The sequence below is a fragment of the Condylura cristata genome, unplaced genomic scaffold (genome assembly GCF_000260355.1).
Source record: "Condylura cristata isolate star-nosed mole 26May11 unplaced genomic scaffold, ConCri1.0 scaffold00003, whole genome shotgun sequence".
NCBI classification, from domain to species: domain Eukaryota; kingdom Metazoa; phylum Chordata; class Mammalia; order Eulipotyphla; family Talpidae; genus Condylura; species Condylura cristata.
In genome coordinates, this window is record NW_004567104.1 from 61,743,109 (window position 1) to 61,757,794 (window position 14,686).

At 37.2% G+C, this 14,686-nt stretch overlaps 1 protein-coding gene across 1 annotated transcript in view; it reads left to right on the plus strand.

Moving 5' to 3' along the window:
• The window catches only part of USP25 (ubiquitin specific peptidase 25), a 185,721-nt gene that overhangs the window by 33,065 nt on the left and 137,970 nt on the right, over positions 1–14,686 (plus strand). Inside the window, exon 3 of the mRNA XM_012730671.1 lies at positions 11,046–11,209. Coding sequence (XP_012586125.1) covers positions 11,046–11,209 — 164 coding nt within the window. The remainder of the gene's footprint in view (positions 1–11,045; positions 11,210–14,686) is intronic.

Consider the following 14,686-nt stretch of genomic DNA (forward strand, 5'->3'; position numbering starts at 1 on the left):
GCCATGTGGGTCACCTCCCTGACCAGGGGTCTAACTCATACTCTAGTGGCTGACAATAGCTTGGTAACACTGAGACACCAGGAAAAGCCCTGATGCCACATTCCTACACCATGTTCATAGACCATGCGGATACCTGCTCACTTGTCCTATAGACTCATAATTCAAGCACAACTCATCTTAGTATTTAAAAATTATTTTTCATATTGCTTATGTTAATTAAAGACTCTTTGGGGTACATTTCCAGTGATATTTGAAGACACTGCATCGCGGCTACTACAGTGTGATTACCTGGGTAGGTTACTTCAGATGTGAAATATGCTTTTAGAATAATGAACACAGCAAGCTTTCAAATGTTAGTTATTACAATTAATTACCACAGCTCGGCATCATCTCTGTTTAGTAGACAGCACATTTTGCTCTTGAATATTTCTCTAATTATTTACTACTTTTAAGGGCCACTCTCGTACTGGTATTGCCAATGATTAACTTGTTTAGCTGCTCAGAAAATGTTTGAATAATGGATTTTTTTTTCTGCTAAGGTGAATATCACTGTAAAAGAAAACCAACGGATGTTTAAAACTGTTGCAGCTTCTGAAACAGAGCATGTATAAGCACTTGTAATGGATATTTGTAGAATCAAAGAGTAGACATGTTCTCTACTGCTCTAGTTTAAAGAGAACTGTAATTATTCCCCTGGAAATTGTTACAGCTTTCTTTGTCTTGTACTTCAGGGTTTTGCAGTTTGATTAAAAATTACTTATTCCTATGAAATGTGTCCCTGTGCCCTTCACACTGGCTTTCTGTTGCTGCTGTAACAAATATCCCAAATGTAGAAGCTTAAAATGATGTAAATCTATTTTCCTATAGTTCTGTAAATAGACACCTGGCCTAAGTTTCTCTGGGCCAAAATCAATTTGTCCACAGTGATGCATTTTCTGGGATTTTAAAAGAGACTGCTTCCTTTGCCTTTTTTTTTTTTTTTTTTTTTTTGGCTTTTGCAGGGATTCTTTGGCTAAAAGCACCACTGAGACAATTTTCTTAAAGTGTGTTTTATGATTTTAAGGACCTGGTCTTTGGGGAAGAGTAACAACTTACCATCTGTGAGTTTAGCATCCATAGTTCTGTGAATTACTGAGATCAGTGTAACAATTCAGAGTTTTAAAAATTGCAAATATTTGAAGCCTGATTGCTTAATAATCTTAAGTTAATAACCTTAAAGAAATTATAGAAACAGAAATGCAACAGAATTCTAAATCAGCAAAAGACAATTTAAAAGTTTGTAAAAGTGCAAAATCTGCATAGTACAAAACTTTTGAAAATAATTTGTTTGTCTAGGGCAAAAATCACTGTAATGTTTTCTGAACCTTTGAGGAAAACAATTCATAAATACCACCACTGAATGTTTTCACCCTGTCTACTCTGGTTTTAGAAGCCAGTACATTTTAACATTGATATTTCAGTGTTTAATTTTTCCAGCTCTCTGTTTTCTATGGGAGTCTGGGTTTGCCATCAGATTAATCTCAGCCACAGAATTGAACAGCAAGAGAAATCCTTGGAACTATGCTCCTTAAAATTTTTATGGCTTCTCTTAAAATAAAATTTATTCTACATAGTAAAATTGTCAATCAAACATCTCTCAAAGTAGTGGGTGTTTCTTATTACCTTTTAAGACCTTAAATTGCTGTTACAAACAGGTTTCCTGTCCTCTTTTCCTATCTTGTCTTACTTCTCCATAGTTTTAATAGCAAGGAATACTTACTAATTTCACTTAGTTTATTACTTTCCCTAAAAACAGTTTTAATAGTTTAAGTAGGCTTGTAAATTTGAGTCTTTCTAATAGCTTCATTCATAAGTGATCCCATTTTCTCTTTCAAGCCTAATTTAATATTTCTATTGCCAACGGGATTAGATCTGGTTTTTAAATTGTGCATCTATTTCAGTGTGAAAATACCATTCTGTGTAATCAGTAGTAGATAAGGCAAATATAGCAGAACCTGCCTTAACCAGGGCATGCTATTTGGAATGATTATGCAAGTAGTTCATTGGAAATTTGCTTGAACAAAATGAATTAGGTTGTAAAATAAGCAGAATCCTTATTTTACAACCTAGAAGAAATTAACTCTAAACTTTGAAGTCGAACCTAGGCTTGAATTGACTTTATCACTGGCTAACTGTGGTTTGCAGTTAACTTATTTGTTTTTCTGCCCCTTTAGTTTGCCCATCTAGAAAGCACCTATCCTGCAAGAACAAAGTGAGAAATGCATGAAAAAACATAGGCAATTAGTCTCTAAAGTAAGCACCAATCAATAGTAGCTACTATTACTTTGAATGTTCTACTTTTTACTTAAAAAAAATCAAATTCTTAGATTTGTTGATATATATTAGAACCAGATCTTAACACCTATGATGGATATGTAACAGTGTAATTTTTAATTGTTCCATATATATCTTAAAGTTCACTATAATTTTTTAATTGTTAGATAGGCAAGGTTTTTTTTTAATCATAACCTTTTCATAACCAAACAGGTATTGCAGGGAATTTTGTGTTTATTGGGGCCGGGGAAGGGGGGGTAGTTAGGGTGGAGGGGAAGGGAGAAACTTTTTTTTTAAATAAAATTTCCAGGACAATTTATCATCTAGTATATATTATTTAAAAACAAACCTGGTCTACTACCTCACACGAAAAGACAAATATGAAACGGAGAACTGTAAAACTAACAACAAAATACAAAGCAGACATATCAATACATTAATCTATAATAAGTGTGGATGAATATACACATGAATAAGGATAAATGACCACATAAAGATTTAAGTTGGGAAGAGCAGATAAATCTTTCCTACAAAAGAATTTCATTTTACCAGATAGAGCTACTCCTCCTTAAGGAAGTGGGACTTATCACTGACTTGTTCCCAAGGACTAGAGTGTAGAAAAACAGGCTTTAGGGGGAGCAATTTGTCAGGTGTACTTAACCAAGTGATTAAGGCTAATTTTCCCAGTAAGATATTGTGAATATCCCATAATCCTTGATACTCTGGAATGGGAAAGGCATTTCACCTGTGTGGTACTTAAAGCAAACAAGTTAACCCTTCCTCCCACTCTAATCATGACAAAAATTATAGATTCAAGTACATTTTTTCAGCACCCCTGAGCCATAGTCCTCAAAACTGTCAAGGTTGAGAAAACGAGGAAAGACAGAAAATATCTCAGACCAGAAGAGACTGGAGGGAAAACACAAAGAAATGTAATCTCTTGCCCAGGATTAAATCCTGAAACATAAAGGAAAAACTAATGAAATTGAAATACAATCCCAAGTTTGAAGAATAGTGATGAATTAATATTGACTTCTTAGCTTTGACATAGGTACCATTGTGCCGTAAAATATGAAAAAGTGTCACTGGGGGGGGGTAGGTGGGCATTCTCAGGGCCATTGCTGAATGCTTTCTGTAAACTTAAAATTAGTTCGACATAAAAAGCACATTGAAGAGACTATAAGATTTAGAAAACATTATTAAGCATATTTGTATAACATAAAAGACAAAAAAATTTATTAGCCAGGGAAAAAAGTGCAGGAAAATGTTCATAAATTTGACCACATATTCTAGGATGTCTGCTTATCAAGACATGTTGCAAAGAAAGTAAAAATATAGTATAAGTTAAACCCTGAAGAAAGACATTTAGAAGACACTCATTTTCATAGCAGAGTTCTTTTACAATGCGAGTTGGAAGAGAATAACTTTAGGAAAATGGAAAAAAAAAAAAACTTAGTCACCTCAAAGAAAAGGGAAATCTCAAAGATTAATGAATAACTTAAAGGCAGTTAACACTATTGCTGTTTAGGAAAAATCCATAGTGAAATAAAATTTTGTCTTACTAAAAATTTTAAAGATTGAGACTATCAAGTATTATTAAGGATATGGAACATCCAAACATTTACACCCTGCAGGTGAGTGTAAGGCTATATTGCCATTTTGGAAATATCTAAAGTTGAAGATGTATAGGACTGTGTAAGTGCAGTCCTACATTTATATTGGAGAAACTTTTCAATACATACAGAACAAGAAAACATGTACTAAAATACTCCCAGTAGCACTGTTTGTAATAACAAAAAACCTAGAAGCAACCAAAAATATCCATTGCAACACTAGAAAACACATTGCCACCCAGCAATGAAAATAAAATAATAGAACGAGCAACAAGAAGGATGCATTTCAAGAATGTAGGTTAGAAGGAACAGAGAAGGCTGCAGATGTCTAACAGCATCATTTTGTGGCATAACATTAAAATATGCAGAACTAAACTCTTTAGTGTTTAGGAACACAGGCATGCAAGAAAACTATAAAGAACATAGAACATAGTAAACAGAATTCTGTCAGCTATTTCCTCTACAGAGGGCTTAAGGGAATAGCACGTGGAATTGTAAAATTAATGCAGTGTTCTCCGTTTTTAGTGGACCGATAAGTTCATGGGTGTTTGTGTCATAATTTACATGTGATATATACTGTAAGTATTATTTATAGCTACTTAATAAAAATAGTGAAAAAGAGAGAGAGGTAAGAAAGAGGCAGGGTGAATGTGGGTCATTACTTCCACAAGCGAATAGACTCACTAAGTGTAGCTACCCCAACATAAGAAAGGAGTCCTGGGTTTGGAACGAAGTTTGTTGGTTTAGCAGATGTCACTGCCTTTTTCTATATTGTTATTATTACTGCATATAAAAAATATTATTACCCCATATCAAAGCTCAACTTAAATTTATCACTGCCTAAAATAGAGTTGAAACTCCATTGTCTGCTCCATCTAGCTTACATGTGTGTAACACACCTTGCCCCTGGCCTGGCCTGTGCCTGCTTTGACAGGGTCACAGCGCTCTCTCTGTAACCGAGTGGTCTCCAGGAAAAGGGGAAGTTCCAGGCTCCCTGCCCAGAGGAGGGTGGAGCTGAGCAGAGAAAAGAAGGAATCTGAGAAAGAAGGAAGCAGGATGGAGAGCCAGGAGGAGACCCAAGAAAGCCACATGGAGCAGAGGGAGACATGTGAAGAAACTGCTTGTTTCTTGGCCCTGTGCTGGTTGAAACAGATGTGGGTGAGAGACCTGCGGGGACGTTGATTATGATAGTGTTTATATTGATTTTGCTCTTTTCTTCTAAGACTTGTCTGGCCATTTCTGACCTTTCTCTATGGGTCCTGGCCAGAAGGTGCTTTAGTCTTGTGGTGGCTTTCAGGCCTTGCTTTGGGCCAATCCCTTTGGGTTGACTTTTGCCCACAAGGGGATGGGTAACTTCAGGTGTTTGATCTACAAATTATATTCTTTGTCTTCTGTGTTGTAGATTCATTGAAGCTCTTATGTCTTATCTTGATGCAGTAGATGGCAAAACCTATTTAAAGCAGGCAGGTTTGGGGGTCAGGGGTGCCCTCTCTCTCTGCCCTGTAACATCTTCCGTCATTGTCACAGAAATTCTAAATGTCTTTGTCTAGAGACTGGGGGCTCCAGTGCTAATAAGCCATTATGCCTGAGGATTCATCCCCAGAGCCTGACTGCCTTTCCTCCAGTCCTACGCCTCTTTACTTCATCCAAGAACACTGGAATGAGGAAAGAGTTTCTCAGGCAAATTTACTGTATCAACCAGAAACACTTCTTATCTCTTTTCCTGTTCAAGGCAGCTAGGAGAACCATAAATTAAGGGCTCTGATAGCAATGCAGACCTCTTTTGTAAATGAAGGAACCCATGCTAGATTTGAACAGGTCTTTGCTTAAAATGCATGAAGAAAATTTGAGCAAGTGTAGCAGTGTAGGGACTAATGGTTAAGTTCAGATAGAGAGGACAGTCGGAAACAAGGCAGTAAATGTACCAAAAGTTGCATTCAGATAGGACAGGACATTAGACTACACTAGATAGGACAGAACACAGAGAGATTTGCCTGGTGCTGCATTTATCAGTAAATAAAAGGGGTGGGGGTGGAGGGGTGGAGGACGGGACAGTGCAGAAAGATGCCATCATCTCCTTGAAACAATAGTGGATAGATAAAACTGTTAAACCCTCTGAACACAAGCCATTGTCCACAATAAGCAAGCAGGAAACTGAATATTATAAAAGCTATAGATTACTGTAGCAAAATTATTAAAGGACCACCAAGTTCTGCTGGTGCCTACAAAAAACAATAAAAAGAACATTACTTGTAATCCAGCCAAACCTTTAGAAATTAATAACTTCCCTTGTTCATTGCTGCTGTAATTATTAGAATTATCATAAATTGGAACATTTTTATGGTTATACAGGAACTGAACCTTTCTCTTGTCCAGTTCTAGCCATGCAAATATATCCTCCTTGTTTCATTACAAAGAAAAATAAAGAATAAATTGGAAAACACAGATGTGGTCAAAATATTTTTTGATTAGGTATTTTATGAGAAAACATTTTAAGTATATTATTTTAGTATAGTATATAGAGTATATATATTTATATATAAGTATATGTATGTTATATATGTTATAAACATGATAGTAAAAATCAGGAGAGAAAGAAAAGTGATCTACTTCAGTCATACCATAGGCTGAGCCTTCAAAACAAATGAAAAAGAATTTTGATGATAAATAGTCCAGCCATAGGTCACTAAGGACATCAAGATAACCTTCAAGCCATAGAGGGGAAAAAATCAGGTAAACTTATGTTATGACTCTTAGTTCATCATAAAGACAACCTCCAATTTCATGTACACATTTTGATTTCCTACTAGATAAATATATTTTTATAACATAATTTGGCATTTTGTAGCCAGGGAAATATATGCAAAAAAAGTACCATAATGTGAATGGTAACTCTACAAGAAACAACATGTGAAAAAGTTATCAAACAACTATGAAGTAGATTAAAGATATGTGTGATGTCTTTTCTCTCCTACTCAAATAGTTATGTGCTGTAAGTGTTTCGGGTGGATTAGATCAACAGGTATATTCCAAACAAATGTTATTTCCTGTAGGCCAGTGCATCTCTTCTGTTTGTAATCAGTCGTATTCCAATGCACATCACATTGCATGATTTTTAGTTTGTTTTCCTTCTTAAAATGTCAGTACTCTGAAAGCCGACACTGTCTTTTTTTTTTAATAATATAACAGTTTATTTTTACATCATTTTGTACATTCTGTTTTTTTTTTTTTTCATCTCAATTGTAATCCCCGTGGGATTCCCATTACCGAGTCACCCATGTGCCATCACCATAGTCCCATGCACTTCCCTCCCCTCCCCGCCTCATTAACACTGTCATTTTTATCTGGATCTCTTTAATTCTTAACACAGAGGATAGCACAGAGTAAATTTTCAGAAATACACAAAGAATTGAGTTGATTGCGTATTTGTAGGATCCCTAGCTTCCCTAAAAAGCAAGAATTCTGAGACTCAGTAAGTACTACAGATAGTCTTTATAAATAATTATACAAGCTATGTAGTGAAAACTTGATTCATCTTTCTCAAATATTTTGTAAATTTAATATGTAAATCTTGGAAACCAAAGAAAGCCATAAGGCATGTTTTCTCCATAAAATACAATACAATTAAATGGCCTTTTTTTTTTGTATTTTGGAGAAGGACAATCTAGTGGAAAATCACAAATTTTAACATTTCCATAAAACATAGCATATAGGAGTGTGAATCTTCTCTTGTTCTCAGGCAAACATATTCTGTGCTGGGTGTTGCTAAGATACACTCAACTTAGAAGTACAGAAATGTGATTTGGCTCTTTAAAAATAGGCTAGGCAACTTTGGTATTTCTGAAAAAAATTAGTCTCTAAGGAATATACACAATCTCAGGACAATCATTTATTCAAGTCACTTTCTAGACTTAATTACATAGTGCTTATAAAGATTTTAATATGGAGATGGATAAAAGTATTTATAAGCATTAATCAAATGGCTCTACCTTTTGGCTCTACAAATTCATTTCAATGAAAAGTCACTTCCACAAGCAGCTACTTCATGTGCTCTCCCATCTATTCTTTTTACTTGAAAAAAGAAAAATGATTACACCATACCCCTAACTCGTTTATTTTGAGATGAAGGGATGGTGAACATGGGTGTGAACCACCACACTGAATTCTTAAATTATGACAAATTGCTGGTAAGTAGAGCTTTTTTAGTTGAGTCAAGTAGAAAACATTATGAACATCTTTAGGAGGTTCAGATTATTTTAGCTCTGAAGTCTGACCTCAGCATCTACCAGTTGTTTTCAGCTGCCAGTATTTTCAAGCTGAGATGACACTTCTGGGTCATTTCACTGATCTTGAAATCTGTTTTGAATAGCAGTTGATTTTTTTTTTAACAGGAGACTTGTCATAAATAGAAAGTATAATAGAATATACATGTATTATTAATTTATAGCATGTACATATTTAAATATTAATATTATGTATGCATATGTTATAGGTAGGAAAACATACTTATGAAAGTTTGGAATTTACATACATTTTATGTATTTATAGAAGTAAATATAGATACATGTCTATAACATTGTAAACTCACTGGACACAGATAATAGATACAAATCAAAAATCTTGTAATGTAATATCTCCACATTCCTAAATTTGTCTCTATTTTTTTTCTCATATCATTGATGAATTGTTCCCATCTTCTGCTAAACAAAATACAATTGCCAAAATCAGTTCCAAAAATTCAAATATAAAAATTCAAAAATTTTAAAGACATAAATATATTCTATTCTGGGATGAAAATCTCGGACTCACTGACAGGACTGACTGGGATTGGTGTAATCCTAAATTTCCTGATGTTTTAAAAATCCAAGTAGATTATTCTGATGATTTTCACATAGTATAGATAGCATTTGTTTTATTCCAACAAATCAGACTGCTCAAATATCTTCTCAAAATAGATTCCAAAAGAATTTTTAAATATATCATTTTTTCCCTTTGATATGTTCCTCTGAACTTTCTCTCCAAAAATATGACAAGTTCATATGTTTCTGATGACATGATGCCGCCTGGAAAAGCCCATCACTCTGTTGTCATCACGCTCTGCATATTTTATCTTTGGAAAATATTTTTTCTTGCACTCATGTGATATTAACACCTTTCCTGATGGCTCCAGTATTCTTTCCCCATCAGCAGTCTATCCTGGCAGCTCACAGCACTGGCTCAAACTCAAAGACTGGTGATCCAACGTTGATCTGAATTATTTGTTAATCACAATTTTCACCTCCTAGGCAGTTTGGTAATAGTCCAAAGGAGAATAACTAGTTCAGATGGCACACTGAAGATCACTCCAATGTCACATGCCGATGAAAGAAATAGGTATTAGAATTGTTTTTCCCCCTTATAGTGTTTCTTGAGATATGTGTTTTATGAATAAACTCCCCAAAAGCAAATAATCTAGATTGTAGAATCATTTTCACTAACATGTACATGTTACATGATAACATTCGTTGTTCCATTCTGGTTTTCTATGATAGCAATTCAGTGTTCCAGTTACTGCAACAGATGCTTTCAGCAGGCCAGAGGATCTTTTGATATTTATAGAGTGCTTTCCTCTGTTGGCCCTGTGCTAAATACTGCAGCCATTTCACCTTCACTCCTGCATCCTTACAAAAATCCAATAAAGGAAGTACCTTTACTATCCCATTTTGCACATGCAGAATGTCCAAGAAATAAAGGAGCAAAGAAAGTAGGTAATTTGCCCCACACAGCTGTAAGTGCTGGAGCCCAGGTAAGACCCCCCCAACTCCCCAGCGACCAACTTTAGCTCTCACCCCCTTCACCTGCACTACACTGCTCCTCATAATGAAGCACATATGTCCAGTGATCTCTTCCCCCACCCAGTCCTATTGAGATGTAGATGACATCCACCACTGTGTAAGTTTAAGGTCTATTGCATGATGGATGGATTTATATTATCCGCTGAGATGATGACCATAATAGGTTCGGCTGATATCCATCTTCTCTTGCACATACCATAAGAAAAAAAAAAAAATCAGGCATTTCTTTCCACAAATGCTTTTCCCTTTGCAAAGCATCAGTGGCATCTTTGCCCACCTGGATATATATATATATATACAGGTGCTTCTCTTTTTCCCTTTCTCCTTTTCCTGATAAACTTTTTGTGGGGGGGGGGTAAAATTCCCTTGTGGGCCCTCCCTGGTGGCGCAGCGGGTTAAAGCACAGCATTGAGAAGCTAAAGCTACTTCTGCATGAGTTCGATTCCCGCCTGCCGCCTGCCCTGGAGGAGACCACATGGCGCGGCAGACCTCTCCTGACCCGCCCGCTGCTCCCCTCAGCAGTGTACTTCGTCTGTCTGCCTGTTCTGCTCCCCATTCTGTCTCTGGTGAAGCCTCTCACTGCCCCTGAGCCTCTGGCCTGTACCCCAGTTCTGAATGCACAAATAAATAAATCTTAAAAAAAAAATCCCTTGTGATGATGACTAAGGCAGGATTTACTCTCTTAATACCTTTGCTATCTGTCATATTTATTTGATATCTCTTTTTTCTGCTTATATATATTCCCCTACATTTGATTTCTGAACCAAACCCATATTGATGGATGTTTAGGTTGATCCTATCATTTTGTGTTTATGGAGTGCATTATAATGATATGTTTGTACATTCATCATCTTAGGAGAGTTTATAGAACAGATATCTAAGAGTAAGTACATTTTATATTTTGTTAATTATGGCTAACATGTTCTCCTCCTGGGGTAGCAAGCATTTATATTCCCAAGAGTCATATATAAGAGTAAAGCAGTGTATTTTTACAAGTTTCAAGTTATTTTTGAAGTATATTCACACGTTCTTGCTTTTCTTCTCCCTCAGGTTCCCTCCCACACTAAATGGATACAATTATCTAAGAACTTGGACCACAACTCGTTTTGTTCAAAAATTCAAAAGCTAGCCAAAATTATGTTTTGTTCCTTCTGAAGCATTGGGGAGGGGTGGATGTAGAGGCAGTTCTCGGGCTGGCAAAGTGGGTGGGCCAGGAGACTCCGGAGGGACCGAAACCACCAGCCCCTTGAACATCTTTAATGCTCTTTCTCTGGGCCCTCCCCAGCGTTCTCAAGTGGTATTGCTCGTAGCCGGGGCATCCAGGCTCATGTGTGCCCATTCTTGCCCCTATGGCCACAACCAGCGTCAGCGGCCGGTGCCCACGCTCCCAAGCGCCTCTGTGATAACAGGTTGAGGCTGTCGGTGATAGCTACAGAGGTTAGCGGCACTGTAAGAAGCTTGATTCACTCACTTGCTTTACCATAAAGATCTCTGGATAATTAGAGTTACTTCCCCATTTCAGCGGGTATGTTTAGATTTATAGATGTTAAATGGGGCGGGGTTGTGTGTTATTATTAGGTTTCCTGGAAATCAGATATTAACAGCACTTTAGAAAAAAAAAACCCTCAGAATTATGAAATGCCTGAACTATATTGAAGCAAGTTTATTCACAATGATACAAGAAAATAAACTTTAAAAACCAGGGAAACGTAAAGTGAAAACTGTATCTCAGAGGAAATAATTGGCAGTTAGATTTTTGTAGAACTGTTTTTAAAACAAAATTTTATTGATTCACAAACTGCTAAAAATTGGGGGTGCATTTTCACCTTTATGAGTGTATAAGCGTTCTCACTCATCACCAGTTTTAGTGCTATTCTCGCTAGCAGGCTGACACATGCACCCTTCCCTTTCTGGTAACCACTATATCTGTCATAGAGCCTAAGAGTTACTTTTTGTGACTTGTTAGGTCATTTGCTTTGGTTATTTATATCCCACCCAAGAAAGAAGCCACCCCGTAATTGTCTTTTGCTTTCCCAATTACTTCATGTAGCATAATCACTACACATTCCACCCATGTTGCTTGGCGCCATTGATGCCTGGTGACAATAAAAGTTAGCAGACTATGTCAGTTGCATTATTGTTTTTGAAATCTCTCCATGCGCTCCATGACCCCATTCTCCCTTTCTGTGTCACTATCATCTTTCACTGAGATATAGTGAGTGTGGATAAATGCTGACCCACGCTCAACGTTATTTTCTGGTGATCACAGTGGTGAGTGTTAATCATTAGCCGAGTTTATCCTTTGTAAAGTACACGGAGGCTTCTTTTTAAACCGTTTTCCAGGAAAGCATGTCAAATTAGGATTTTCGTTTGCATTGTTACTGCAAATGATGTTTATCATTTTCCCAGTGATACTGAAACCACAGAAACCTGGAGGATGTCATAGTTCCTGGGTCCTCCTCTATCATGCTCACACATTTGCAAGATACAGCTCAGACTCAGACTGTAACTAGAAAATTTCTGGGAAAGAGTTTTTATGACCTTCTGTCCTCCCCCAAATAGTGTTCATAATGTCCCTAGTGCAAACCCAATGGAGACTAGAGCTAGTGGCTGCTGGTAAGTGGTAGACCATGACCAAACACATGGACACATGGTGGTGGTTGGAGGTAGTTACAGGTAGTGTTGCTGAGGTAGCAGCCAGCAGCAGCAGTGTGGAAGTGGGCCTAGACTGTGATGGATGCAACGGCAGTAGGAGACAGCTCTAGAGGTAGTGCAGGCACAGGCCAGCAGAAGTGGCCAGCAGTTGATATCAAGGATCAGGCAGTGCTTGAGAGCTTTAACAGGTACTAGGCCAGGCCAATGACACCAGTCAGAGGTGGTGACGTTTGGAGGCAGGAGTAGCAGGCAGGTGGCAGTGCCTTAGGAGCAGGAGTGAAGGTCTTCTCAGAAAAGAGCCCCTGGTAAGAGTGCCAGGCAAGAGTCTCCATGAATGTATCTGGTTCCATCTGCTGCTTGGGCTTATGTGGTTTTCAGAGAGTATGTGCTTTTCTGATTTGTACAATTTCAAAGCCATGTGCAAGTTTAAAAACCCACTCCCACTGGTACATGAAATCTGACCTGTGCCAAGTCTACTGTTTTGAGCTGTTTGTGAGGGGCATAGGGAGCCAGGGTTCTCCCCTGCACCAGTGAACCAGAAGCCACAGAGCTCCTTTTATTTTTAAGATTTATTTATTTATTTGTACAGAACTGGGGTACAGGCCAGAGGTGCAGGGGTGGTGAGAGGGTTCACCAGAGACAGAGTGGGGAGCAAAACAGGCCGATTGACAAAGTACACAGCTGAAGGGAGCAGCAGCAGACCTCAGGAGAGGTCTGTGGAACCATGTGGTCACCTCCAGGGGCGGGCGGGGATCGAACTCATGCTGAAGTGGCTTTAGCTTCTTAGTGCTGTGTTTTAACCTGCTGCACCACCAGGGAGGGCCTGAGATTTTGGTTTTTAATGTTCAAGTAAATACAAAAAATTAACTACATCAAGGAAAAGCTTCCTTCTCAATTTTCACTTGCTATTATATCAGTGTATTGAAGACACTAGGAGTACTTTTCCAGGACAGGGTTTGTAATTGAGCTACTGAGCCAAAACTCTTGCTTTTTTCCCCCATGTCATGAGCTATGAGTATTGTGATGTATGCATGGTGTGGTAAATTTCTTGACATCTGCAATTTGACAAAATTATTATTGTAATAATATTGACTTTCATAGTAGAAATGGAAGGATTAAATTATGCAATGTATATCGAGTAGTTCACAAAATATCTGACATCTGAATAATAAAGCATTCCATCTTATCAGTTACTATTACTGCTTTTGTTTTAGATTTCTATATTTATTTCCACACAGAACAAATGAGGCTAGAGAGGAGAGGGTAGAAGGGGGAGACAAGTGAGGAGTAGAACATGTGGGTTTAAGGGAATGTACTATTAAAGGGAGTTGTAGCTGTGATAGCCCTGGGACTCAACCCCTGGGCCACCAGGAGGCCCAGTTATTACTATTGTTACCTAATCATAACACTTAGTGCTTTGTCTTTCCCCACTTTCTACATCTCCCTAAGTTCTGTTTTGCTGCCACCCAAAGAAAGTTAAATTATCAGTACTTTTTTTTTCTCTTCTTTGTTTTCTCTCATTAAAAAAAATAATCCTCCTAAGTTAATTTCCCAGACAATCCTTTATCACCACAAAATAGCAGTATTTTAGGGAGGTGTTGCCTACACATATTGTGTTTGCAATTCTGACCTACAATTTTCTGGCAGATAGTACTGCTTTGAATATTAAAACATCAAACACTCTGTCAATGGAATACGACTATTTCTAAGGTAAAAAAAAATTATATCTGAATGTCTGGGCAGCTTAGTACCACTGTGAATCTCAATAAGCCACCATACCCTGGAGTCATCAGGAGTCAGATGCAAGACAAATCCTTTTCAGGTGTAAAGACTTTCAGGATAAATGGAATATAAATGTGAACATTGGATTGCACCAAACTCTGCATCAGTGGGCAATAAAAATAAAAAAGATTGCAAACACAATCTCAGCTTGATACTAATAAACTGTTACAGCCTTTTCTTAAACAAAATTTTGCTCAAAATGCACTTCACAAGGTCATCAAGTGAAATACTGAATTAAGATGGTAGCAGAGGGAAACATTTTGATCAGATAGAAACAAAACAGTATACCAGAAACTGCTTACTAGCTTAATAGAAAAAGTGTTATTAGTAACTAGAAATGTTTTCATAAAGTCTTATTATTCAACTATAACTCACTTTTCACGCTGATTAAAGTCAATAATATTACATTTTTTTAAAAGATTTATTTATTTGTGCATACAGAACTGGGGTACAGGCCAGAGGCTCAGGGGCGGTGAGAGGCTTCACCAG